Genomic DNA, 27200 nt, shown 5'->3' on the forward strand with positions numbered 1-27200 from the left:
TCCACATTGATCTGGTACTCCCTGTATATAGCTCCATATTGATCTGGTACTCCCGGAATTTTGCTATTTCGTGTATTTAATTTAATTATTCTTGTGTTACTATTTTCTTTTTAAAACTCTGCATTGTTGGGAAGGGCTCGTAATCAAGCATTTCACTGTAAACTCCTCACCAGTTGTATTCGGGCGCATATGACAAATACAATAATATTTTTTAAGTATCTTTAAGAGGACATGATATGGTAATGTAAACTTGTTACTGAATTTCACACATCTTCAAATTGTCAGGATATATTTCAGGACTAAAATGAGCCATTTCCAGCATGACATCTCACAGCGTGCTCCTGAAAGGCCTATAATGGGCTTTCAAAAAAATGACCAATATTGTCATCCGTGCCCCAGATTACACACGATTATACGTTTCTTAGTTGATTATAGCCTAATGCTCAAATATCATTACATAATGTGTCGGGGAGCCTCAGTTTCACATTTACTGATTTACTCAGCCAATGAGAACAACACGGCTGTTGTTTAGCTAATTGAGGGTTTTCTATGTCTGCAGTTTAAAGGCTTGCTGTGCTGAAGAGAAGGGGAGGCCCCAGCGTTCTGCGGAGGGGAGGCACTATAAGAGTGGTCCTCCATTTACAAATATCTCAATATGTCAATATTTGAGTGACCAGTTGCCAGAGAGCTGACAGCTGGGCTTGCTAACCCTGCAGAACACTCTCTGCGAGGAGGCAGCTTTGATTGAACATCAGTTCTAAGTTGTAACTATGAAAACTGAGAGGCTGAATCCTTTCTATGTGCAAAAGTGGAGAGGAAGTCATACTAAACGGCAAATACATTTTTCCTCTGGCTTTGTAATCCATTAACAAATACATTTCTAAACAAGATTTGGAACCCATTGCTTGATTATGGAATTAACCACACAAACAAGCACGTGGTACCCTGGAGAGCTGAAGGGTATACCATTACATTTTCATCATACTTTTGTTCTGTTAGCACAACTAGGCTACATGGCTTACCTTTCAATTTAAACTGGACGCCTCCGAAACCTCCCCACCTGGCAATGACATCCCAGATCACATTTGATGTCCTGGCAGTGCCTTCGTGAGCCAATCCAGAACTATCGCTATGGACAAAATACTGAATCAATTATTACATAAATCAAAGCTTGACATCTTGAATTTAACAGTTTTTCTTTACTAATTGCTCATATGAAGAGTTCTTGTAAGACATTGGTTTGCAAACAAACTCCTTCAACTCTGCTAGCCTCTCTAAATTGTAGCCAGAATAAAAAGGTTTTTCCTTCACAAACTGAAAATATGTTGTGATAGTTGTAGGTACTATGTAATGATGTGCATGTAGTTACACTGTTATTGTTATTACAATTACAATGAGACAACTGGGCCTGTTTACTATCTGTTGTGGTTCAATTAATGAACTCTGTATGAAAATCAGATTGAACAGAAACGGAACAGCATAGATGGATGCTGGATGCCAAACTCCCTCTAAAGAATAGGCCTAAATGTGCCAGCAAACAGGCTTAAATTGCAATACTTCACGATACTGGCACTTATTACAACAATTACAATTTCATCCATCATAGCATACTCTGCACACATCCTCAAATCACTACAATAGTGGATGTTTTCAGTCCAAACTTGCCATATCAAACCAAAATAGTTAACATAAAATAGCCTCTCTCCATCTCATCATCAAAGGGAAAATGGATCATGATACAGAAAAATTAGAGGGTACAATTATTCTTTATAATGTACATTTGAGTTATGAGATTTATCTTGAGATGTGTATCTTGAGGCTCCTTGTCAACAGGCATTTCAAACAACGGATACCTCAATGTATGTTTGCTATACTACAGTTCAGCACACATGACACTATTCTTCATGATGTATACAGAAAACAGCCTATGATTCACGGACCATTTAGTGAAAACCTATTAGCCATATGTAGGGCTATACCAATTTCAGGATTCTGTGAAGTGATTGTTATCCAAAGTTTGCAGGACTTAGGCCTCTAATGCAGTATAGGCCCAACAATGAGACATATTGGCATCAGTCCAAAGAAAGGCTGTGAATTAATTTTGAATATGTTTTCACTTCATAAAGACCTGTGTAATATTTAAGTTACACCTGTCAACTATATAACCTCGTAAAAATCAGAGTTATAGGTGCTGAGTAATTCACACCTCTCTGAGAGCACAGACTGCATACCAGCAATTTATGGCACTCTCAATAATATTAATAATAATAATAATAATTGAACATCCATAGTGATACGCTACTTCTGAGCCCAATTGTTTTTATATATCCACAAAATATCTGATCGCAATTTAACGTTCATTGGGTGTGGTCTATGACGTCACAAGTACGACCAAATTACATGTATTTGGGAGGAGATGCGACACGCAACACACATGTCAGTAGCAGCCAGTATACATGCGCGGTCAAAACGTGTGGCAGGTCATTCGTCACAACTCACAGTGGCAAGCAAAGTTTCTGTTGTGGAGTTACCGGTATATCAAGCTACATATAGTAGGCCTATTATATATAGTCTATAGGTCAGAAAATACTCAATAGTTGTCTATAACCATTAGTAGGGAGTTGTAAGGGGGTGAATGGGATACAAGCCGAACCGAAACAAGTTCTACTTAAAAATGTAATTATCCGAAAAGGCCATTGTGGACAATCGCTAACTGATTCAATAAAGTTTGACATAATGGACGACGTGATATAGCCCTACAGTAGCCTATTATTCACCCAAAAACCCCTTCAACGTGCAACATTTGTACCATTATGCAAAATCTGATATTTCAGCGAAAAAAATGTAGATATGATCATATAGTGTAGTCCGAGTTTGGTCTAATTATTGAGCAAGTCAACACATAGGCCTACCGAGGGGGCTCATATTGAGTCAATCGTGCCCCCAAGGTCATCTCTTTGAGTGTTTCAAATGTGCTGTCAACTCCCTAACCGGTGCTGTGTGAGTCCTATCTTTTGCAATCACCTCAAAAGATTCGAAGATTGATGTTTCTCTGCCGTTTCATTCTAATAGGCTATACTCCTAACCTTGATGCCCAAGTCCGGTGCTGAAATCCACATGCGGCGCAGAGGCAACAGTCTCAACAACTTTGAGAGATGGACAGGATGTTTTGCCCAAGTGATCAACTGTCTAATCAAACGTAACTAAAATTGTTAAAACTAATAAAACTGTTTCTGCTTTCGGGGGTAGGCCCACATCTCAGTGGATAAGACAACCTCTTGATGAACAAATGCACTATCTCAAGCACCCGTGTGCTGTAATTTATAATACAAATCGGACGGTCTCTCATAGGCCACATTTATGGGTGAAATGGTGAGAAGTAGATTATAAACTACTCATATATTATGTCTAGATTAAAATCTTTTTAAAATGGTCCCTCTTCTAATTTCCTATACGGTCATGTGCGTTAATATAGCCTAGCTGGAATTGCGCAACACAGATCGTGACAATAAAAGAGGGCATTCATTTTGTAAAACATGGCACCAAAATCCAGAGCAGATGGACAATCTTTCTTTTATCGGTGAACTAAATCAGCACTGTCTTTTACACTTTTAGCGGAGGATATTGGCTCAAAATGTAGGCTACCTTTCTGAGTCAGGCAGATGTTAATGTATAATTTAATTTGACAAATGTCAGACACCATGCATCCCAATTTTAACTTCTGGTACAGCATGTGCCAAAACATTGGTTTGAGGGTTTTATTGCAATTTTACTTCCATTTCGTGCCAACAAGTGTTGACTTGATAAAGGTTGGGCAAATTTGGGCATAGTCCGGGAAAATAGCTAACAGACTGAGTTACATGGTGGTTTTAAATTGCATGCCCGCTCCTTCTCATTCACAAATTAAAGACCATTATAAATGTGTTTATTCCGCTTTTCTTACTACACCGCCTGCACTGGACTCCAGATGTTTCGAGCAAATTATCCTTATTTTGTCTCACTTGTCTCATCCATTTTTAACCATGGTGTCTCATTCATAATGACGTTTTCAAACAGACAGAAGTAGAACTGAGTCAACACAATTAATATCTCTGTCAAAAATCGGAAGGAGTAAAACTAAGGAAATAAGCATTGATGTTGAGAATAATGACAGATGACAACCTGGGACGTCATGACAGTGTGCAGCGCGTCTTTTTTGTCGGGTGCAATGTAAACGGACCAGGCTATTGTAAAACTAGACTGTCTGCAATCAATAAACCCCACAATAGCATATGTCATTCTGCATTTAAATTCTACTTCAATGAGCCTCTAGAATTAAATAAAGTTTTTTGATTCTGATGTATATTTTGGTGGGAAATCAAGAAATGGAGGCAATGGAACTCAGCGGAAAATGTTCCGTAGGCTATGTTCGAAGCTTCACTTACAATTAAGTTTTGTATATCTCATATATTGGGAATAACTGTCGTTTCTCTTCTTATAAATAGCCTAACATAGATACTATTAACACCCGCCCCTTCCCTCACTTTTCCTATTTCTTACCTGCTGTCCTAAGCTTGTTCTCCAGTGGCGACAGCGTTTTGCAGCTTCCCCGGTTTTTCCCCGGCAAGGCTTCGAGTTTTTTAATATTTTCCCTTACTTTGTTTCATTTCTCACTTCCATCTTCTTTCATCTCATCAATAAACACACGCTGCAGCCTACCTTCATAGAGGACCTAAACGAGTTTAAAATGTACCCACCCATTTTTTAACTATACGTTGAATATTTTGGACAGGCACGCCTTTTCATTTACGATTGGAACAGAGAGCCATCTCTTGAGCGGTGTAGGTTGGAAGATATATCGGTCAGCGTGGTTTTGCCCCAATCATTGAGGCGTATACCCTCTCTACGGAGCGCGGTGGGACGGTGAAACTGGCTCCATTGGGGCTCTGAAATAGTAAATGTTCCACCTACGCAGACGGGGAAATTGTTTGATCCAATATGGACAACCGAAGGCTGTAGTTTCTTAATTAAATTCTGCTCTCTGGGTCTTAAAATGCTCATCCATGTAGAATGTATGTCTTGTTCGCAGAATGTTCTCTAAGGAAATCATTGTTATAGTTGTCATCAAGTGTTCATTTCGTCTTACAAGCGTTTATCCTAAAATATAATGAAGCAGGCCTATATTGGAATTATGACTTGGTCTATAATTTAAACAGAAGCACTCTCAAGTCTCAATATTCCATCCTCGATCAAAAGGGCAGTCAATTGAGAATTATGTCGATCATGTGTCTGTACTTTGCATTGGACAATGTCGTTGTCAGTAACCGCTACCGATTGGTTTGCAGCTTTATATTGGATGACGTACCTGCCTATCATTTTTAGTACCAACAAGCTAGATTGCCTGCCGTGTCTTTCACTTTCTACGCATTTCTATTTTCTCATTTATTTATTTTTCAACGTCCCTAGCTGACCTCAAGCCAAGTGGGGGAAAAAATGCTGACGGTTTAGCTGGCCAATCAGATTGAGTAAAGCAATATTAAAAAATGTTGTTCTCCAATGCGTTCACATATAGACAGACCTACAGTATGTTCTGACTGGCAAGAAATAAAGAAATAGTGACCCCCCTTTCCTCGTACCCCCTCCGTGTGCCCCCTCCTCGTCTAGACAGTGACAGGTGTGTGTGGTGTGTGCGCGCGCTTGTCTGATGTCTAGACTGGAATAATCAACCTTAAACTGAGCTGAAGTTAATGTTTATTGTATATTCTAAACGTGGGGTATTAGTTGCAGGCAACAAACACCACGATGTTGAACGTATCTGCAAAATCCCAAGTATCATCTACGTTCTCATACGGAATGATGTTGATCAGGAGGTTATGTTTCATGAATAAAGCTATGTTGTAGGATAATTGGGCTACGTGTGTTATAGCGTAATAATAATGTGCGTGCTTCGGCCTACTATATTAGATTAGGAAAGACAACAGGAAGAGAACCATTGAGCAAATGTTGCCCATTAAAACGAAATAAACGCATTTCCTTTTTCGCTTAGTACAGCAAGACAAATCTCATAACGACAAACAATGTACAGTATAGCTAGCTGTGTGTTACGTCAAACAAACGCCATTTCTTATGGCAGTAGCCTAAATGTTCATCCCGATTTGTAGATTTCCGGATATTGTGAGACGTGTACTTTTAGTTGATTACGAGCGCCATCTGGCGGATATGTGTATGTGATTTTATTACGGGTTCAGGGGAGGACACTCAGTGTCACAGAGGCTGTTAACTGCTAGACTATTAACCTACGTATAAAAATAAAAACAGTATTCGGTTGTAGACATGACACCAACTGAATACAACGACCATTCTTTTGAACATTTCCTAACACTTTAAAATCAATTAGGCATTGCAGGCATATTTATGGATTCATCTGGTCTAAATCGTTTTTATGGATTTCATCTGGTCTAAATCGTTTCTACAGTTATTTATTATGTTAAACACAGCACCATTTATTGATGCAATGAACTAAATTATTTCAGCAATAAGTGGCATTTGGAGCTGTTCCATGAATGATTGATATATAATATATAATAAAACATTTTATATAATATACATTTTATATAAGCCTATTGTTCAACTGAAAATAAGGTATTGGAAGAATATTGCTAAGACATCCCGTATCCAGCACTTCTTTACTACTAGGCAGACGGGTGTCCTCTGCAATAGCTCAAATTCACAACTAGGCGCCTTTCTATGCCGTTGAAAGCTGTATAAATGACTTCACAAAAGCTCTTGTTTACAGTTGCTGGGGAAACGTCAAATACCCGCCCCGGGGAGGTTCACATTCAGCCACCACTGCGCCTAAAGATCAGTGGCATTGACATTTTGTAGTAACTGAGGAAAAACAATAACTTGTCATACGAAAAGGTGGGTGTTTGTCAATGAATTTCAGTCATTTCGTTTTACTGTTCATGAAGTTATGTGCTGATATAGAGTAATGCGAGAGAACGCAATTACCCACGTTCTATTTTCTTCATTTCTCACAACCTGTCACTTTTTTATTTATTTTATTGTTATTTCACCTTTATTTAACCAGGTAGGCTAGTTGAGAACAAGTTCTCATTTACAACTGCCACCTGGCCAAGATAAAGCAAAGCAGTGCGACACAAACAACAGCACATTACAGTTACACATGGAATAAACAAATTTACAGTTAATTACACAATAGAAAAAAAGTCTATATACAGTGTGTGCAAATGGCATGAGGAGGTAAGGCAATAAATAGGCCATAGTGGCGAAGTAATTACAATTTAGCAAATTAACACTGGAGTGATAGATGTGCAGATGATGATGTGCAAGTAGAAATACTGGTGTGCAAATGAGCAAAAAGTAAATAAAAACAATATGGGGATGAGGTAGGTAGATTTGCTGGGCTATTTACAGATGGGCTGTGTACAGCTGCAGCGATCAGTTAGCTGCTCAGATAGCTGATATTTAAAGTTAGTGAGGGAGATATAAGTCTCCAACTTCAGCGATTTTTGCAATTAGTTCCAGTCAATGGCAGCAGAGAACTGGAAGGAAAGGCGGCCAAAAGAGGTGTTGACTTTGGGGATGACCAGTGAGATATACCCGCTGGAGCGCGTGCTTCGGGTGGGTGTTGTTATCTTGACCAGTGAGCTGGTATGCCTAGCAAAGACTTATAGATGACCTGGAGCCAGTGGGTCTGGCGACGAATATGTAGCGAGGGCCAGCCGACGAGAGCATACATGTCGCAGTGATGGGTGGTATATGGGGCTTTGGTGACAAAACGGATGGCACTGTGATAGACTACATCCAGTTTGTTGAGTAGAGTGTTGGAGGCTATTTTGTAAATTACATCGCCGAAGTCGAGGATCAGTAGGATAGTCAGTTTTACGAGGGTATGTTTGATGGCGTGAGTGAAGGAGGCTTTGTTGCGAAATAGAAAGCCGGTCCTAGATTTAATTTTGGATTGGAGATGTTTAATATGAGTCTGGAAGGAGAGTTTATAGTCTAGCCAGACACCTAGATATTTGTAGTTGTCCACATATTCTAAGTCAGAACCGTCCAAATTAGTGATGCTTGACAGTGATGCTAATAACCATTGTTCATCATTGTTCATGCCAATGTAATCATTGAAACTCCTCCTAGTCATGTATACAGGTTTTTGGATTGTTATATCATGCAGTATGGAAAAATGACAATGTAATCATTTCTCTGCTTAGATGGCAGACCCAGCAACAGACAAAGTGCTTATAACAGAGACGGCTGAACTGTCTTCACGTTCTGTGCCATCCTACTTTGACCCCTATGAGCGCTCTGTAAAATACATGGAAAGTCATCAAATTCTTCAGATCTTTCAGGTGAGAAAAACACCTTACTTCTGAAGTGAAACAAAAGTTGGTGATCATGAAACATGGGCATACAGTGTTTCCAATCGAATCATCTTTTTGTGTGATCTTTCTTCAGGAGATTGCTGAGAACCTGGTTTTTGACAGGCCAGACAATCCTCTTCAGTTCATGTTAGAACAGGTTAGATGACTCCTTTATGTTTTTAGATAAAGGCCTAGAGACAATACAGATATAATAACAAGGCCTATTACATGTTTGCCTGGGATCTTGGCATCAAGGCATTAATACTGCCCAGGCAACCTGAACTCTTTTAAATCCTTTCATTGCTCTTTTTTTTGTTTTACCCTGTGTGTATTGCCACATATAAGCAGAGGGTGAGAGGTGGGTTGTTTAACAGAGGTGGTGGGTTGTTGTTGGGTCCCTGTAATTGTCACCATGAATCCCCTCACAATGTAGCCTACATTATAAACTGGGTCGTTCGAGCCCTGAATGCTGATTGGCTGACAGCCGTGGTATATCAGACCATATACTACGGGAATGATAAAACATTTATTTTTACTGCTGTAATTACATTGGTTACCAATTTATAATAGCAATAAGGCACCTCGGGGGTTTGTGGTATATGACCAATATACACAGCCCTTAGCCGTGTCCAGGCACTCCTTATCCTAAGAACAGCCCTTAGCCATGGTATATTGTCCATGTATCACCCCCCCGTGCCTTACTGCTTAAGGATATAACTGCTCAGTAATGGAAAGTCACCCTTTTTCCTGCTCAGGTACAATTGAAGATTCGAAACAGAGAAGAATCCAACTGCAAACCAGAGAAAATAGAGTAGGCTAGCAGCCTGTTCTACCATGCACTGCAGAAGGCACCTGCGTCATTCAATCATGAGTAAAATGTCATTCATTGCTCACAGTGTCGTCTGTATATCTCCAGGGGGACTCCAAATCACCAGCGAGCATAGGCCATTCACAGGAATACACATTGGCTATGTTACACTATAAACTGCCTCAGCAATCTATAGACCAAGTCTTAGTAAAATGGCAATGATTGTGAAGTAGGCTAGCTATCTTATAGTCCAAATGACAATTTAGCAAGACCAGACATACAAACAACCTTGTGATACAATTTTGATATCTCAAATGCAGAATAACTTCATTGCAACAGAAGTATACAAAACAAATATTATTTTTTATTTAGTATCCCAGGCAGACTGTTCAATGCTCAGCCAGTCACCAAATAGGCTATTCAGATGAGCCACTATAATGAAGCAATCTGTGTTTAGACGTTTTCTAGACATTAAGTCAACGTTTCATAAATTGTATGTTAGAGTTCATTAAAAAGCATTAACAACATGAATCAAAACAAAATTATTGATTCTCTTTTAATCTTTTGAGAAATTTTTTTTTTTTTCTCTATCTCTATAATGTATTGCTATCATCTGGGCACCTAGCCTTTCCCTCCCTCCCTTTCTAGCCTATTTAATCTCAGAAAATAACCTATATGCTTAATATTATAATTTTTCCCACTTTCTTCCTCCACTTTTTAATTTGAGAAAAACGTACTGTACTCTGCCTGTGAAGGAATGGCCACTACAGGCCCTTGTGCTATCTGTCTGCCACAGCAACACATCGACCTTGAAACTCCTGATGCGTTTCATTTAATTTGAGTCAGCCCCTGTGGCACCACAGCGTTGTAAATAATGAGACTCTGGGGAAACAATAATTCTTCAGAATTTAAATTCAAAGTAATTCTTCAGAATTTGAATTCTATCTTCTTTAAGCCCATCACTGATAATAGAAAGGACCATGGTAACTAGGTCTGTTAGCCATCATAGCAAGAGGACTGAAGAAAGTGCCATGTTATGTCACCATGGAGACAGACCTATACCATGTGTAGTTCACATAGTAACAGATCAAGCGAAGCACGCTATCTGATCTAGGTTTTTCATGTGTCAAGATGATTCTCCAATCATTGTAAAGACCGCAAGCCATGGCAGATTGAGAAAACAAAAAAAACGTAATGCTATGGTTATAACAAGTGATCATCCAGTTATGACATACAGTATGCTGTGGATAAACTTTAAACCAAGAACCTGGTCATACTTTCACATTTCAGAATAGGCCTAGGCATACTCAATTGGCACTTGGCAGAACTGTTATAAGTGAGCAGCCTACATGAAATTTAGCAACAATGACAACACTTTTTGGACCAGTTTCCCAATTTGGTGGTCCACTAAGTTTTGGTTTTGCGGAAATACAGTCATTAAAGTTGAGAACCGACTGTCTGTTCCAAGGTGGTATCTTGGGTCACTTTTGTTTTGTTTGTCATTCAGGATTGTCTTGCTTTTACAATAAACACTCAAAACTAACCAAACAGGTTTCACAATCTCACGTTACTTCAATGAAAGACCAGTCGTGGGGAGCGTTCATTCTTTATTTGGTTGTGGATGTGTCTCACAGGTCACTCCGTTTACCGAGGTAAGCCTTTATCTGTGTTTGTTTTCACATTTACTACACATATGACACTTCAGTGATATTTAAAATACACTCTTGGAAAACAAAAGGTGCTATCTAGAACCAAAAAGGGTTCTTCGGCTGTCCCCATAGGTAGAACCCTTTTGGGTTCCATGTAGAACCTTTTCCATAGAGGTTCTCTTATGTGGACAGCTGCATAACCCATTTGGAACCTTTTTTCTAAGTGTACCATAAAATGGGATACTCATGAAGGTCAAGAGGTCTGTGAGTTGATCTAGATTGTACCTCAGTTTTGCCTGGGCTACTGTTGTAGCCAAATACATCTTACTGTAAACATACTAGTTTTTGCAACTTGCATGACAATTTTTGAGTTTAATTTAGTAGGGTCTCCACTTGTATTGTGGTTTGCAATGACAGGGCATGGATCAGTTCCCTACTAACACTGTTTTGTATGAAAATGAGTGATTTTGTCTGACTCCCTGATAGATCTAGTATTCAGTCTTTCTGAAAGAAAGTTGTAAACCGGTATTAATCATACTGGTCGGTTTTATAGTTCTATTTTCTTCATGAGATTCTGCTGTCACACAGATTCCTGTCTCCCTGAGAACAACAACACCTCTCAATCTGACACCATGTACATTTGATCCACACCTGTATTTACAGGCCACAGTGTCACCTGAATCATTATAACACATTGGGTTTTAAGTTCAGTCTGGTCTTGCACTTTTAGAATTGACTTGTTGTTCATTAATACATTTATAGATGTAAAAATGTTTGTGCCACTACCTTGACTATAGTGACTGGTTTAGTTTATAACCGTCTACGCACAAATGTTAAGCACTTTTACTAATTTATGCTTTACTTTTGATACAGAGAAGAAACATGACACCTGATTTGGACACCAAGGACCGCTGCTTTAGGGCCTTGCTTATCCAAGGCAATTTGGTCATTGCAGTAAGTTTGACAAATATGAAATAGTGAGTGGCAGCTGGTAGCCTAGTGGTTGGGCTAGTAACCTATAGGTTGACAAGATAAAAGTCTGTCGTTCTGCCCCTAAACAAGGCAGTTATCCCACTGTTCCCCGGTAGGCCATCATTGTAAATAATAATTTGTTCTTAACTGACTTGCTTAGTTAAATAAAGGTTTAAAAAAATTTTTTTTTAAAGACTTTACCTCTGATATCATTTGTTTCAACAACTGACTAGGTATCCCCCTTCCTCCTCTGTTTTCAGTGCTGCGGGATTGCCTTGATGGCCATGTGTATCTTCTTCATATCGGATCGAGCCGGATTGTATGTTTTGGTCTATGCTACAGGAAATGACAGCATCTGGAGGGGAGCCTGGATAGGCCTTTTCACTGGGTTTGCCCTTTTCTGCACATCGATCTTGGGAATGCACGCCATAGTTGTGTCCAAAAGATATATCCTACTTGCTGTGAGTTGTTCTGCTATACCCCTGTCACATCTCCAACAATAATATTTTAAACACATTCTATGCCTCTATACTTATGTTATTGAAGGCATTCTAATATTATCCTTTTGACTGAAAAACATAATTGGTTTGGCCTGCTGGAACATTTGGCCAGAAAACCCATGACTCAGACATGTTTTTGTTTTAATGGTCTTACCTGCAGTACATCCTCCTGATGGTGATCATATATGCATTTGAGGTGGCATCAGCTATTACTGCTGCAACACATAAAGACTGGGTAAATCATTAAGATTAATATATTGTTAAAATGGTCTTGGCATATTATATTTCAGATTTTGCTACATTCAATATTATGATTAAAAAAATGGAATTAGGGCTCCCGAGTGGCGCAGCAGTCTAAGGCACTGCATTGCAGTGCTAGAAGCGCCACTACAGACCCTGGTTCGATCCCGGGCTGTATCACAACCGGCCGTGATCGGGAATCCCATAGGGCTTAACTGACTTGCCAAGTTAAATAAAGTTTAAATAAAAAATGTTAATAAAACCAGTGTTTGGCTATCTTCAACATTTTGATGCATCTCCTCAGTTTGTCCCTGAACTCTTCCTGAAGCAAATGCTACAGAACTACAACAAACCTCTACCAGATAATCTGCCCAGCACCCAGGACCAGATCTATGTAATCAACGGGATAACAGAAGCATGGAACCGGTTCATGACTGAGGTAGCGAGGCCTGCCTCACAGACATTAGTTCACCATTTAGTTTTGATTTGCATTTGGTTGAGTTGACAACTAACATAAATTCAATGTGAAATCAACAACAAATGTCACCATGTTAGGTTTAGGTTCAAAGATGGGCGAGAAAAAGATTAAATGTCCTTACATTGATGACTTTTTTCAAATCCAGTCAGTTTTCCATATTGATTCAACATCAAATTTTTGGGTTGAAATGATGTGGAAACAACGTTGATTCAACCAGTTTTTGCTCAGTGGTACTGACTACTTTATTATGATTTATTATTTACTTACTGTTCTATGCTATCACAGTTTGGTAATGTAAAATCGTTTATGGTCTTGAACTGTTCCTATTAACTAACATATTTTAGTAACCAGAGTGTTCCTCTTGCAGTCTAAGTGCTGTGGAGTGTACGGGCCAGAGGATTGGGTGAAGTATGAGTCCCACTTCAGGCATCAGAACACAGATGCTGATAATCCTTGGCCCAGACAATGCTGTCAGCAGGATGCTATGGGAGCCATCAGCCATTTAGAAGCCTGCAAAATTGGGGTTAGCCCTTTCCTGCATGCACAGGTAATTATCAAAGCTGACTTTGTCAGTGACCACTCTGAAATGTTCATCATCCCCTCATTATTGAGTGCCCCACAAACCCCAAAAGACTGAGGGAGTGCAGCAAAAATGGTTTAGCAAAGGTCTAGCTCACAAGCTGGCTAGCAGTAAATAACGTTATCTAACGTTAGCTAGGATTGCCAGCGTGATAGATAATTTCATGTTCAAGCTACCATGAAAATACATATAATTGTTCATTGAAAAAAATCATAAGTAATATTTTTTATAAAGTGACTTACCCAGTTTTTATTGTGAATAGTTCTTCCATGAATGGACAATGAAGAATAATTAAAAAAATATTATTATTTTTTGCATCGATCTGATGGTAAAATTATGGAGGTGCCTAGAGGGGTTATGCTGCATTAAACAGCACAATGCTCTAATATAAAATGTCATCTATCTTTCTTTTAGGGTTGTTATGATTACATTGCTGGTCCTTTGATTAGACACAGCTTTGGAGTCTCATGGTTTGGATTCGCCATATTGTGTTGGACAGTGAGTACACTTCCTTATCCATTTGTATGCAATATTATAGTATTCAAACAAATCTGCACGGCAGAAACAAATGTAGTTGCTCTAGCATTGAGACAATGTATGCATTAATCAAAATAACTTTTGTTTCATTATGTAGACCTAAATTTTGTAAAATGGCATTACTTAAAATTCCCCTTAAAAGGGACAATCAGCAGTAGAAACAATATCAAAAAATGTCCCCATCACTGTTTCGATTTAAAAAAGTGAAGGATAGGGCTGGAGAACTATAATCACTCTCAATTTCAGAAACAGAGCAATGGATGCAAGACCTGACCATCCATGACATAACAATGGAAGTTCTAACCATATTTTGAGGCTATACAGTGTTTGTTGACATTTACTTTGTTAACAAACACTAGTCACTTTACCCCTACCTTCAAGTACAAATTAGCTGAACTAACCTGTACCCCGGCACATTGACTCGGTACCGGTGCCCCCTGTATATAGTCTCATTATTGTTATTTTATTGTTACTTTTTATAATCTTCTCTTTAGTTTATTTGGTAAATATTTTCTTAACTCTTTCTTGAACTGCATTGTTGGTTAAGGGCTTGTAAGTAAGCATTTCACGGTAAATCCCTGTTGTATTTGGCACATGTGATAAATAAAATCTGATTTGAGTTAAACAAGCTTATATTTTGGTGGGTACATATAGCAAATTTATCATCTCAAAAATTGATGTAGTAACTGCTGATTGCCCCTTTAAATGTGGTGGGGAAAAAGAAGAAAAAAGTGACATGGAGAATTTGATCAACGGTTTTCCTTGTTTTCCCCTGCAGTTCTTTGTGATACTGGGAGTCATTTTCCACTACACTCAGTTGGATATCTGAGGATGACCAACAAAGAAAGCTTCAAATAAACTTCAGTTCAGACCTACCAGTAAAGATGTAATGCAAATATAACACTTTTTTGTTATGATCAGCTAATAACCTTACAATTCATTACATTTTAATGTCTCTAATCAAAATGAAAAGAACCAATAAATGTACTAAATACAATTTTATTTTTCAAATGACCTTTCTCAAAAAAGTTTGGAAATTGTCCCATACAATAATCTGTACTGTTCATTTTTTTGTTGCTATACATAATACATTCAATTTTGCTCAAAACAAAATTGTACAGGTTACAAGTGTAGTATTATGTCAACCCAGCTGCAAACAACCAGAATCCCTGTTCTGATATCTTTTTAAATCTTCACAACATTTAATGCATAGTGTTTGAGTCCTCTTTTTCACAATCTACACCATTATAAGTGCCAGCACATCCATTTCCCTCAACTCCTTTTGGATTATAACTCAAAACATTTCTCAGCAAAGCTTTGTTTTTAAGATAAAGTTATCACATCAGACACTTTACTTTAGGTATTTCTGTCATCTGTCCTCCTCAGTCTAAAAGAACATCGGACTTTACCAAAACATGACTTTACAAACCTATAAAGAGAACACACTGTCCATCTTAAAAGTAACAACAACAAAAGAACAAAAAATTGGTCAAGTGTGTTAATGACCATCTACAGATTAATAATTGGATAAATAAATACTATTAGTGTCCATAATACAATTAAAACTAAAAGAGCAGTTTTCTGCAGTTCTCATTTCAGACTGTTGAAAAACACTACCCTGATACTTGTTAGGATAAAAGCTGATCACAGTGACAATAGCTGGACGTCAGCAGGTTCATACTATATGAAGTCATTATTCAGTTCGCAACATATTTAAGACATAAGGTATAACTAATTACAAAGTAGCTAGCTAGTACTGAAGGCACAACTCTCTTTACCAAAAGGCAATCTTGTGATTGCTAATGACGAGATGTAAACAAATAAACTACCGGTACATGGCTTTTCTGAAATACCAATGGCAATATGGGTTGATGTAACATTTTCCTCTTTTTGGCTGTCTTTCCTTCATATGCACATTACAAAATATGTCTAACATTTGATGTAAAAAATATCATTTAAATATTGATAATTACTGCATGTGATTTGGGCTGAAGGAAAGACACACATCTTCACATACCACGAGTCCAGATGACTTCTTTTAGTGCAGGATAGAGAGGTGATTGGTGGAGCATTGGAAACAAAGAAACGGTTCATTTCCCCAAATAGTTTCATATCAAAAGGTAGATTTATAGACCTAGTATTGTTCAAATCATGTACATAAGTCCAAGAACAGGGTGGATGAAAAGGAGGATAACCAGAGTAGTGTTGAGAAACATAGTCGGAGGTTAAACTGTCCGGTGTCTCATTCAATTTGCCTGTGGTTTCTGCTGTCAAATATCATGGACCTCCTCTGTGGCTGATAAAAGCAGCTGGTCGAGGTCTCCAGTCTCTGTCCACTCTTGGGTATTGTCATTTTGTTCTGCAGTGTCACCCCCTCTGGGGTCCTGAGGTTCTCTGCCATCTCTTTGGAAAATACATCAAGTGCTGATGTTTCAGTTGGACGTCTGATGGGCAAGAGGATGAGCTTGGCATCATCCCCCAGTGGTGGGTGATCCATGATGGGAAAGGGTGGACTGAACAAGATGAGGCTCTGTGGTCTCTGGCGGTTCCTAAAGGATGGCCTTTGTAGAACCGTAGACCTTTCAGGTCTTGGACAATCAGAAAAGGCCTCTGCATTGGAGGAGCGTTTCCTTCTTAGCACCGGTGGGTCTGAAGTAGGTGTAGTTTTATTAGTCTCTGTAGATTTCTCTGCAATAGGCTGCCTTATCTGGGATTTGGGCACTGGCTCCTTATTCTCCAACTCCTCCTTCAGATCCCTCATAGAGGGAAGAAGAGGTACAGGATCTAGTTTATCTCCCCTGGTTTTTGTGAATTCTTTCTCTGGTCCCTTTCCTGCACCAGAGCCCTTGTCTTGCCTGGGATGAGGTATGTGGCTGTACTGCACCTTGGGGGGGATGACAGGCACGGCTTTGGCCTGACACGTTTTTACCATGAAGGCCGTCCTGACAGACGACACACTGACGGGGGCCGAGTTCCGGCGCACAGGGGCCTGTCGATGGCTCAGGAACAGCTCCAGTTCCTGGGACAGGCCGTTGGATTTGGTCTCAGACAGTGTCACTGCCCCTCTCTGAATGGAGGACAACTCAGCTGATTCAAGGTTTTGCTGATTGGAAATGTCTCTGATGCGTCGATGTCCTAAATCCAAATTGAGTGAGTAGGGCCTGTGTTTGGAAAAGCTGTTCTGTTCTATTTTTCCTGAATGAGATGCTTCAGAAGACATCTGTCTGTGAAACCTCTGGGAAGAGGAGGTGTTTTTCTGTTTGGCTGTGCAGCTGTTTCCTCTTTGTGTTCTCATTGCATCATCACCAACCAGGGTGGTTTTGGAGGGTAAGGGAAGTAGATGTGTGATTTTGGTCTCTGTTTTGCTGCTGCATGCCTGGGACCTCTTTCCTGGGAACACTTCTATGCTCGTAAAAGGACATGATCCATTTGTTGATTTGTCATCTCTAGATAGAGGAGGAATGTTTAGTTCTTTGGAGCTCAAACCTTCTCCTGCAGAACAAGACGATGACACATCTAGTTTTCCAAACAGATCCTTAAGGGTGGGTGAATGGAGAGGACTGGTCACCCACTGTTTGGTGAAGCGGAAGACCTCCTCCCAAGGTTCCTCCTCCAAGTCCTCCAACTCGGAGTGTCCTCCACATCCATCCTCATCGTCTTGGTGTGGTAGCCCCAAGGTGTGGTGGGGTCTTTCTTCCAAACATATTGAAAGCCTCTCAATGCCTCCCATGACAACTGACAAAGCATTCTTTCCATTGTCATGGAAAACCCCTTTGACCCCATCTTGACTTTTACTTTTCCCCGATTGCTCTTTTCCTTTCTCTGCTACAGACGTGCCTATGTCTGCTACGACATCCCCTGGCTGCAAACTTTTTGTGACCTGGCTTTGTTGAGTAGAATGTAAACTTGGCTCTGCGAGGTGAGTAACCACAGGCCGTGGCTTGACGAAAGTGGGTTTATCGGTTTCTGGGAGCTTAGATTTTGAGGAAGTGTGTAGTTTGTTTTTTGTTTTATGTGTTGAATCAGCAGCTTGTAGAGGTGTATTTTTCATATCTGTGCCAACCGTGAAATGTAACATTTTGTCATTTGGAAATTGTGTGTCTGAGGAGTGCTTTCTTGCTGAATGTGCTACAGTGTCAGCACCGTGATAGGTCAGTGCAGGCCTGGTGGGCATCAAAGGCTGTCCCTTATATAATAATGAGTGAGTTGGAAGGCTGCTTCTTCTTTTTGCTGGAGCATCTGGCATTTCCTTAACATCCTCACAAGTTTTCTTAGTGTAACAGAAAACAGGCATTATCTCCTCGTCCATTATGTCAATCTCGGGCTCAGTAATTTTCAGCTCAAGATGGAGGTCAGACCACAGCTCTTCCTTGATAGGTAAAGATCCCAAATCCTGCAAGACATGAATTACAAATGCTTATTAAAGCGGCAGTCATTGTCATTGTGTTATTCTTTGTATATTATCTGTGATGAAGCACAGTGTTAAACTGGAGATTAAACATACCAGTTGTGTCAGTTCTTTTGGCTCATACTGTGGTGCTGGCGGGTTGTCCAGTTGTTCCCCAGGAAATTGCAGTTTCTCTTGATCTTCCTCTCTTGTGGTGGGAGTGGAAGACTGTCTCAGGTCAGATACTCCCACCTTCCCTTGAACATTGTTCACCTCTCCTTCACTTCTTGAAACTAATAAAATAAATAGATATGTCATTATTTTATTAATAGACAATATTACCATGGATGATGAGGAAGTTTTTTAATCTGAGTGCACACACACAGGCTTTTTTTTATGTAAACAGGTGAACATGACCTACCTTCTGTCACCCTTTTGAAACCTGCGTCCTCTCTGCTCCTGTCTGCTGGTCTCTCCTCCTTTTCCACTGGGGTTGAGCTGCTGTTACTGTAGATACTGCTCTCACAAACAACACTGCTCTCTCCAAGGGGGTGCTCTCTGTAACTTGAGCTGCCACTACTGTCACTCTGTTCTGACTGGGAGGTCTCTCTGCTTGGTTTCAGAGCAGCTGCAGCAGGCCTCTCCTTCCCTTGTGCCCTGCAGGGAGTGCTGTTGGAGCTGATGACTGCAGACACCCTCAGGGGCACAGACACAGCAAAGGGCTCTGATATGTTGAGAGCCTTGCGCTGATGCCTGGGGGAGGACTCTGGAAAGAGACTTCCAGGGAAGGAGGGCCTGGATGCACTGCTGTGGGTGGAGCCAGAACACAGCATCCTCCTGTTCTTAGGGGAGCTGGGCTGGCAGCTGCTGAGGTCATCATCGCCTTTGAAAACCTTCAGTTGTTCGGGTAGAGCCTTCTGCTGTGGTGGCGAGACACTTGGAGAGCCCCTTCTCTTCATATTAGGGCTGCTGCCACCTGTGGCCTCGCTCAAACTCTTCATCTCAAACTCCCGCCTCTGGTCCTGTTCACTGACATCATGGAGCGTGCCAGATTCAAGTGTTCTGGATTTTATGCCGGGCGCAAAGAAACCGTTGGCACCACCTGCTGAGCTGAAATTTCCTGCCTTGTCATCATCTGTGTTGGAAATCAAATGAGAAGCAAATTGTTAGATACACATCATCTCAGCCTTATTTACAAAGCAAATTAAGATTTGTATATAGGAGAGAGAACTGCTGTGAGTAGATTTAACGATGACACAAGTGTTTTGTATACAATGTAGTGCATTCAGCCCTACCTGCCTGCAGAGAGCACAAAGAGTCCATGCTTCTCGCTGGTCGGATAGCTGCCTTTTCTGTGAACGAACAATATAGTCATGTTATTTTATTCTGTATCATAATCTCAATTATTTCAAGTAGCATGTTTATTTGTGTGATATTAGTTTTCATTTGATCATTCAATTTATCATGGGAAACATAGTAAGATAGTACACATTCTATTGCAACCTTGATATATCATTTAGCCTTAGCAGTGAAAAGGGGTTCACTATATTGGTTGATAAGCGTATTCATCATGCTTTACCTGTGATGTTCTGGGCTTTCATGAACACGCTCCCATTTCGACTCAGTCTTCCCCTAGAGTCAGTCACAGACTTGCCCAGGTTGAAGATGAACTTCCACTTCTTCGATTTCCCAGAAACCTTTCCTCTGACAGACAGGGAGATGATGAAGTACGTTAACAACATGGCTTGTTCGGATGTTATTTGTTGTAGTTCAATGTGTGCATTGAAGAGCAGAAGCTAAATGTACAACAAAACAATACAAATTAACATACATATTGCTAAAACAGTACAATCAACCTAGACTTATTTGCAGGGTATTTTACTGTGTATTCTGTTTCGGGGTTATTGTTAGATTGTATACTATGTTTGACCAGGTGTTTTTGATTCATGTTTTCACTGGTAAATATATCCAGGTGCCTGGCAGCCCAGAGGATGTGTATTAAGCATGTTTGTTAAGTATACTAAATAAATCAGTCAGTTGAATTCTCATTCATCTCACTTGGTATCCGATATGTCTATGACGGTATGGTATAGTGTGGCCGCGCTGGTGTCAGGTAGACTGTTGTCCCGTTGTCGTTCTTTCCGTGCTGGGTGGTTAGGGCTCAGGGAGCGGGCCTGGGCCTCCTCTAGGCTCATCAGCTTCATTGGCCCACCTTGGCCACTGATAGGAAGAGTGGCATACTTCTCCCCACACATCAAACTGGGTCCTGTAGCAAAACAATGTCTTTAAAAAAATTCCTTTTGGCATCAGGTAGATAGGAGGACAGTAAATACAATGTGTTTTCCAATGGCAACATAAAATTAGGATAAGAGGGCAACAAGCAAGAGGGCAACATTCAGGAAATCTCTAAATGCACACAATCAACACTTTCAAACAGCGTACCTGCTTTCGTTTTTATTGGTGCAGCTGCGTGGTTGAAGATCTGCTCAGTGTGATTTAAAATGAACTCAACCACAGTCTGCTGAACCCGCACCTCCTGGAAAGCCATGTCCCCATTGCAGGATGCAATTTCAATATCTTTCGAGCTACAAAACACAAAGCCAAACGAGAAAGTAGAAATGCTTTCAGTCACAACCAAGGAGGTATTTTACATTAAATATCAGCTGGAGTATAACTCAAACAAAATGGAAGAACAAAATATAGTTATCATACAAGTGTTTTAGTATGTTCTTGGATAAGATGATATTGGTTTGTGTACAATTAGTGTAGAGCTCACCGCAATAGGTTTGGAGCCCATACCAAGGCCAGGTTGCGGGTGTGCATGTTAGTCTGGGGACTTAAGGTGGCCAGGTGGGCCAGATGCTTGGTAAGATATTCCAGAGTCCTGAAGAGAGAGGACAAACACAATTTGTTTAGCTTTTTAACCACATATAACCAATGGAAAGATACATCAGAGTCAGCAAAAGGGCTGAAGTGAGTTTTACCTAAAGTGGGGGAGTGGTAGCTCTTTAATGACGTCCTGGATATGTTGTAGCCTTTCATGATCCTCCTGGACTGAGACGGCGTCCTACACAGTAAAAGTCAAGTATTATCAATGTCGCTTGTCGTTTTTTCTTTGAATGTGACTCACTATTAAAGGACTCATTCCTAATATAAATCAAAGAGACATTCTGGTTAACAAAGTGGGCGCATTACAGACAGGTAGAGACCCTACCTCTTTGAACAGTACTCACAGTGAATTTCTTGTAAAGCTCATAAGTGAGCAGGGGATTGGGTAGCTCCCTGAAGTACAGCTTGCACAAGGAGCCCACACAGTGGATGTCCTGGAGGTACACCTCCTTTGTGAGGTCAGGGCACAACTCTGAGCAAAATTCCTGTCTGTAAGTAATAACACAAACACATGGGTATCAATACATCTGGAGACGTATGACGCTTCCACACTCCTCTAGTAATGTATATGTGTGTTTTGTAAGATTGACATGTAGAAACATGTGTTTATATTGGATAGACATAAGTTGTCCAACATGGTATGTTCACAATGTCCTTAATCTATAAACTTACTGTTCAAACATGCTGAGTATAGAGCACCAAACACCAACTGTGACTTCCTTGTCCTAATACTTTTGGAAGGCACTTTATGTGGCTAAAATAGTTACCTTAGTCGCTGGATATTTGAGGTGACTCCCGAGAGCCTGTATATTCCATCCACAACACCATGTTTCTCAATGAACTCTGCACATGTCCTTAAAACTTGAGGAACTGAAAAAAAAGATTGAAAAAAAGATTGTTTTAAACATACATTCAACATCAAAAGACACACATATATGGTAAATAAATAAAAAATGGAGGGTCCAGTCTGGCAACATACAGATTTTGAGCGGTGAAGGTCAACATATAAACACTGTCGGCACTATGATTTTGTTTACTAAGTAATGTGAATAAGCTATGATTTATGAGAGAAATCGTAATATAGGTTTTCTGTAATAGGCAACTTTTTCAGTCAAGGGAGGTGAATGGAAAACGTGGCAACTTGGGGTTTAGCAGTTAGGAAAATTCTGGCATTCCATTTCAACTGCGGACATGAAGCAGAAAGAGGAGTGCCTCTATGAACAAGACAGGGTCAGTTTAAAGGTCCAATGCAGCCATTTTATCTCAATATCAGATCATTTCTGGGTAACGATTAAGTACCTTATTGTGATTGTTTTCAATTAAAATGGTCAACAAGAAACAAAAATAGCTTTTTGGCTAGGACTGTCTGGGAGTGATTTGAGTGTGTAGTGGGAAACAGAAAACTTGCTGATTTTGGCAGAGAGGTTTGGATCTCTCTTATTGGTCTATTAACTAATTTACCGACTGGTGAGACCAAAATGCCATCCCACCAAAACAGGCAAACATTTCAGGCTGTATTTTCAAAAAGCTATTACACTAAAAAGGGCACAATCAATCATTTTCAGGATTTCACAGTATTATTCCAGCCTCGTATTGTGGAAATACAAATAAACCACACAAAATCACATTCTTTGACAGCACTGGGCCTTTAATACTGTGTGTGCTATAAACAGAATCTGGATCTTTGGCTCATTCTTTTAGTCAACCCTTTTTTTCCATGGCAGAGAAGGATAGAGAAGGGCAGTTTGGGAGAAACCGAATGCCATTAGTATAAACTGTATCAGTGCTTATTTATTCTAAACATACTTTAGACAGTAGCTCTGCTTTTTATTCCATAAGGTTGTTGATTGTGAAGAAGGTGGGATTTCTCAGGAAGTAAAAGATGGTTTGTTTGTTTCAGAGGAAGGTGGACACACCCAATCCTTGCAGCTGGTATTACTTGTGACACTTCCTCTAATAGAAAACGGCCTTTCAAAATGTTACCACCCAATTCTCTATTGCTTTCGAAACTTTACTCCCTAGTGGGGTATCTCTTTTCTTAAAATATGTTATCTACAATTCTGTATTCAAGAGGAACGTAGGGTCGCTTTCTACACTAATATGTAATTGGAAATCAAGGAACACCTTTATAATACATTTAAACTGAAAATAAAACATGTATAGCTCCTCTTTTGCACAGCATAGCATAGACTACAGCAGTTAATATGTTAGTCTACATCCTTGCTATGCTGAAAGAAAAACAAACGGATATAGCTAACTTCGTTTTGCCAAAATGATTCCACTCTGGACTGAAATCGGCAAACCATTATATTGAACAAACTTAGAAGAGAAATGTAGCTGTACAGTGCTCAATGTTCCTGTGAGCTCCTCTTTTCCACAAGGAAAGCAAGAGACACACAACTCAACTTCCCACTTTGCTACCAGGCATTCCCACTTCACAGATACACTAGATGAGGCCCTTAAAAAAGATATATACTATATTTAACTAGGCAAGTCAGTTAAGAACAAATTCTTATTTTCAATGACTGTCTAGGAACAGTGGGGTTAACTGTCTTGTTCAGGGGCAGAATGACAGATTTTTTACCTTGTCAGCTCGGGGATTCGTTCTTGCAACCTTTCGGTTACTAGTCCAACACTCTAACCACTAGGCTACCTGCCGCCCCATGATGAGGCCCTTCCCAGAACTCTTTACAATGAGATGAGGAACCATCTGGCCATTGGCGTGGCCCAGGGGCAGTGGATTGTTGAACATTTTAGCCACACAATGACAAGCGTGGATGTCTTGTCCCCAGAGAATGCAGAGCTATTGTATATAAGCTATACAATACCTTATAGTGGAACAGTGGCATAGATCAATGTCAGCTTAAACATTGTTTCCCTTACTTTCATACTCTTAACATATCTCATGAACAACACAACTCAACCTGAACAATAAAATCAGTAAGCACATAGACATGAGGATGTCGCTGATATGCAGCTGAACATTAGCCAAGCAAAACTAAAACAATTCATTCCATCTTCGGAGCTTTGAAACAATCTGCCCAGAGTTTCCCATGGGCTGTATGAATGAAAGTCTGTTCTCCCACATCTGAACAGACACTGGCACTGACATGCCTGTGGTCAAAATGGTAGCTGCCTGGTCCGAATGGGATTTGATTCACCATTACTTTTGAGTATTTGGTCAGAACGAAACTCCTGCTTGCCTGGAAATCTTCTCGTGGATTCAAAAGGAATCTATGAATACGTCTTATTGAATAAGATGCTGTTGATTGTTAAATTGGATAACATCCTCGTAGGTAAATTGTCTGTGTAAATGAAGTCATTATAAACATTCTTTCTCTTCCCTGTCTAGGGTCAGACAGAGTTAGTGACAGTCAACAACAGCTGATATCGCAGTGTCATGTCAAAAAAAGCAGATATCATCACAAGCCACTTGTAATTAACAAATAAAAACTAAATATGATCATATTAGCCGTATACAGTAAATTATAGTCCCTTCTCCCCCTGTAACAGAAACATGTGTCTTGTGTAAAAAGGATCAACTTTATCAAATCTGTTTAGCTGTTAAATCGGTTCAATCTGTTCAAAGTAAAAGGTTTCCAAGTCACATCGCATGACCTCACTTCATATAACTCTTCTTTTTGTTTACCTCCATTCAAATACTATCTGGGTAAACACACCCATCCTCAAATTGTTGTCTGAATTATGATCTGTTGGCTGCTACTGCCCCGTGAACAGTGTTGCCCACCCAGAATCCTCACACAGAGACGGAGAGGGAGAGAGACAGAGAGAGAGGAGAGAGAGCAAGACGCAGGCCTCTTGGTGAGAAGTTGATAAAAAACACCAGGAGCCACACCCTAAGTCACAAATCCCCTCTGTTATTGCGTAAAGGACTTCATGAAATGTAAAACATATGTCCATTGATGTCCAAATTGCAACATACATCAGCATCACACACCTGAATAAACAAAATAATGTACTGTCTAACTGTTAACTATGTAAACAGCAGGGATCATTCCTAACCATTTTCACACTAAGTTTACCAAATCATCCAAAGCAGAGGTTTAACATATTCTTTGCCCGAAAACATAGGTGTTGAATAAGGCTCAATCTAATTCAGAATTCTCCTAAAAACTTAAGAGGTGTTCCATACAGAACATTGATAATTAAACTGCACGATTACATATCCTGTATCGAACAGTCATCGAGAATTCTGTTTAGGAAAAGCTGTTCTCAGACCAAAGTACCAACATTGTAATAGCTCAATAAATATAAAAATGTCTATCTAATCTAGACCAAGTTGTTAAATTGTTAAGTGTTTGGTCTGAGAACACCTTTTCTCAATGTAGGTGGATTTGGAAAAGTGTTTTCTAAATCATCCTGTATTATTATTGTGTCATTATCATAACTATTATTATTTGTGGTCTTTCAGGTTATTACTATGTCTAATAAATCTGAAAACATGAAATATGACAATGTCCTGAATAAATCCAGTACACATTAAATAATGACTATATATGGACCAATAATTGGGCTCTGTTGCTGTAACAGTTTGTTTGCATTCTGAATTCATGAGGTCATTATTATGGGACATGATGAAATCTGCTGAAATCTGCTAGAAAAGAGAAGCAGCAGGAAAGGGAAGCAACATAATAAACATTGAAAGAAACTAGTTTACCATCTTTTCCTGAATTGTGTAGATGTTCTGTCAAGTCACAGTCAAATGCATTGTCACATCCTTTCTTTTTGGACCTCTGCTTGGCTCCTTTATTCTTCATCTGGATCCAGTTATTTAGTCCAGGAGTTCAGAACAAACAAATCCTCAAATATACAACCATTGATCCAACAAACCCTGGGAAAGGCTAAAATTGTAGCCCAAAAGTAAAAACCATACAAGCCGCCCAAAAAGGATTCATCCACTCACATCTTGACCAACGACACTAACAGTTTGGGAGACTGAAGAATAAAGTTGACGTCACTTTTCCTTTTAGCTTTTTAGTGCTTTATACATTTCCAAATCAATCTATCAAAAATAGAAGGGAAAAACCATAGTCAGTTATAATTGTGAAATATCTGGAAAAGTGGATTGGGAATGGCAGTCTTCTGAAGAGATTTATCCCAGAAGGATTTGCAGAAACAGCATCAGAATTAGTTGGTTTCCTGTTGTAGTTTTTTTTACTCAGTCTGCCTCTGTCTTTTCTCGCTCCTCTTTTCCTTCCGCCCAGACACTCTCCCTTTTCTTTGGCTCCCCTGTATCTGTGGAGATGTACCCAGTGAGGCGCAGGAATATTGTTTCAGTGTTTGTTTCTTTATCCTTCTTGCTTCCAGTTTTCAATTTATCCATGTTTCGAAGGTCATGGTAGTTGTGGCACTGGAGTGGCACGGAGGTTTGAAATTTCAAGACTGTGAGAAGGGGAGGGAAGTGAAGTCAGGGGAGGGGAATAGCTGACTGCTGTTTCTCTGGTTTAGAGATTACTGACCCCTTTTATCCACAATTTTTTTGTTGCCATGGTCCTAACAGGAAATGTGCTCTCTGCCTTCCTGAATGCTCCCAAAGTACACAATTTCCTGTACAGAGAGCCTTGTTTGGAAAACAAAAACAGTTCTGAAGGAAGAGGGAAGTGGGGGGGGGGGGGGCTTGAAGGGTGCAGATGGGGAAAGGGGGGGTGGACACATGGTTCTTGTTACTGACTGCTTAGCCGTTTCATAATTTTCCCTCTACAGCAGACTGAAGCTTTCCAACCACGTGTTTAAAGCACGCTTCCTCCTATCGAAATAAATGTTCAACTGATAA

General features: G+C 39.8%; 4 protein-coding genes across 4 annotated transcripts in view; 2 read left to right on the forward strand and 2 right to left on the reverse strand.

Moving 5' to 3' along the window:
* Positions 1 to 5236, reverse strand: part of zbtb20 (zinc finger and BTB domain containing 20) — a 42755-nt gene extending 37519 nt beyond the window's left edge. Inside the window, exons 1-2 of the mRNA XM_064971608.1 lie at positions 4540 to 5236; positions 1023 to 1129 (exon numbers count right to left, since the gene is read on the reverse strand). The gene's annotated coding sequence lies outside the window, so the exon portion shown is untranslated. The remainder of the gene's footprint in view (positions 1 to 1022; positions 1130 to 4539) is intronic.
* A 1558-nt stretch (positions 5237 to 6794) lies between these two features.
* Positions 6795 to 10553, forward strand: tex55 (testis expressed 55). The gene is made up of 4 exons (XM_064971612.1): positions 6795 to 6900; positions 8217 to 8354; positions 8461 to 8523; positions 9122 to 10553. Exons 2-4 carry the CDS (start codon positions 8217 to 8219, stop codon positions 9179 to 9181), a joined length of 261 nt encoding a protein of 86 aa, XP_064827684.1. The 5' UTR covers positions 6795 to 6900; the 3' UTR covers positions 9182 to 10553.
* A 175-nt stretch (positions 10554 to 10728) lies between these two features.
* Positions 10729 to 15127, forward strand: LOC135544179 (uroplakin-1b-like). The gene is made up of 8 exons (XM_064971610.1): positions 10729 to 10826; positions 11697 to 11777; positions 12056 to 12256; positions 12456 to 12530; positions 12840 to 12974; positions 13381 to 13560; positions 14008 to 14091; positions 14909 to 15127. The coding sequence occupies exons 2-8, from the start codon at positions 11706 to 11708 to the stop codon at positions 14957 to 14959; spliced, it is 798 nt and encodes a 265-aa protein (XP_064827682.1). The 5' UTR covers positions 10729 to 10826; positions 11697 to 11705; the 3' UTR covers positions 14960 to 15127.
* On the reverse strand, positions 15114 to 26862 carry arhgap31 (Rho GTPase activating protein 31). Its single transcript, XM_064971609.1, has 12 exons — positions 26085 to 26862; positions 22174 to 22276; positions 21751 to 21895; positions 21502 to 21584; positions 21294 to 21401; positions 20960 to 21102; positions 20576 to 20783; positions 20097 to 20221; positions 19813 to 19869; positions 18939 to 19652; positions 18635 to 18810; positions 15114 to 18523 (listed from the first exon to the last, which is right to left on the reverse strand). The coding sequence occupies exons 1-12, from the start codon at positions 26182 to 26184 to the stop codon at positions 16373 to 16375; spliced, it is 4113 nt and encodes a 1370-aa protein (XP_064827681.1). The 5' UTR covers positions 26185 to 26862; the 3' UTR covers positions 15114 to 16372.
* Between the last annotated feature and the right edge of the window lie 338 nt (positions 26863 to 27200).

Source organism: Oncorhynchus masou, chromosome 8 (genome assembly GCF_036934945.1).
Source record: "Oncorhynchus masou masou isolate Uvic2021 chromosome 8, UVic_Omas_1.1, whole genome shotgun sequence".
Classification (NCBI taxonomy): Eukaryota; Metazoa; Chordata; class Actinopteri; order Salmoniformes; family Salmonidae; genus Oncorhynchus; species Oncorhynchus masou.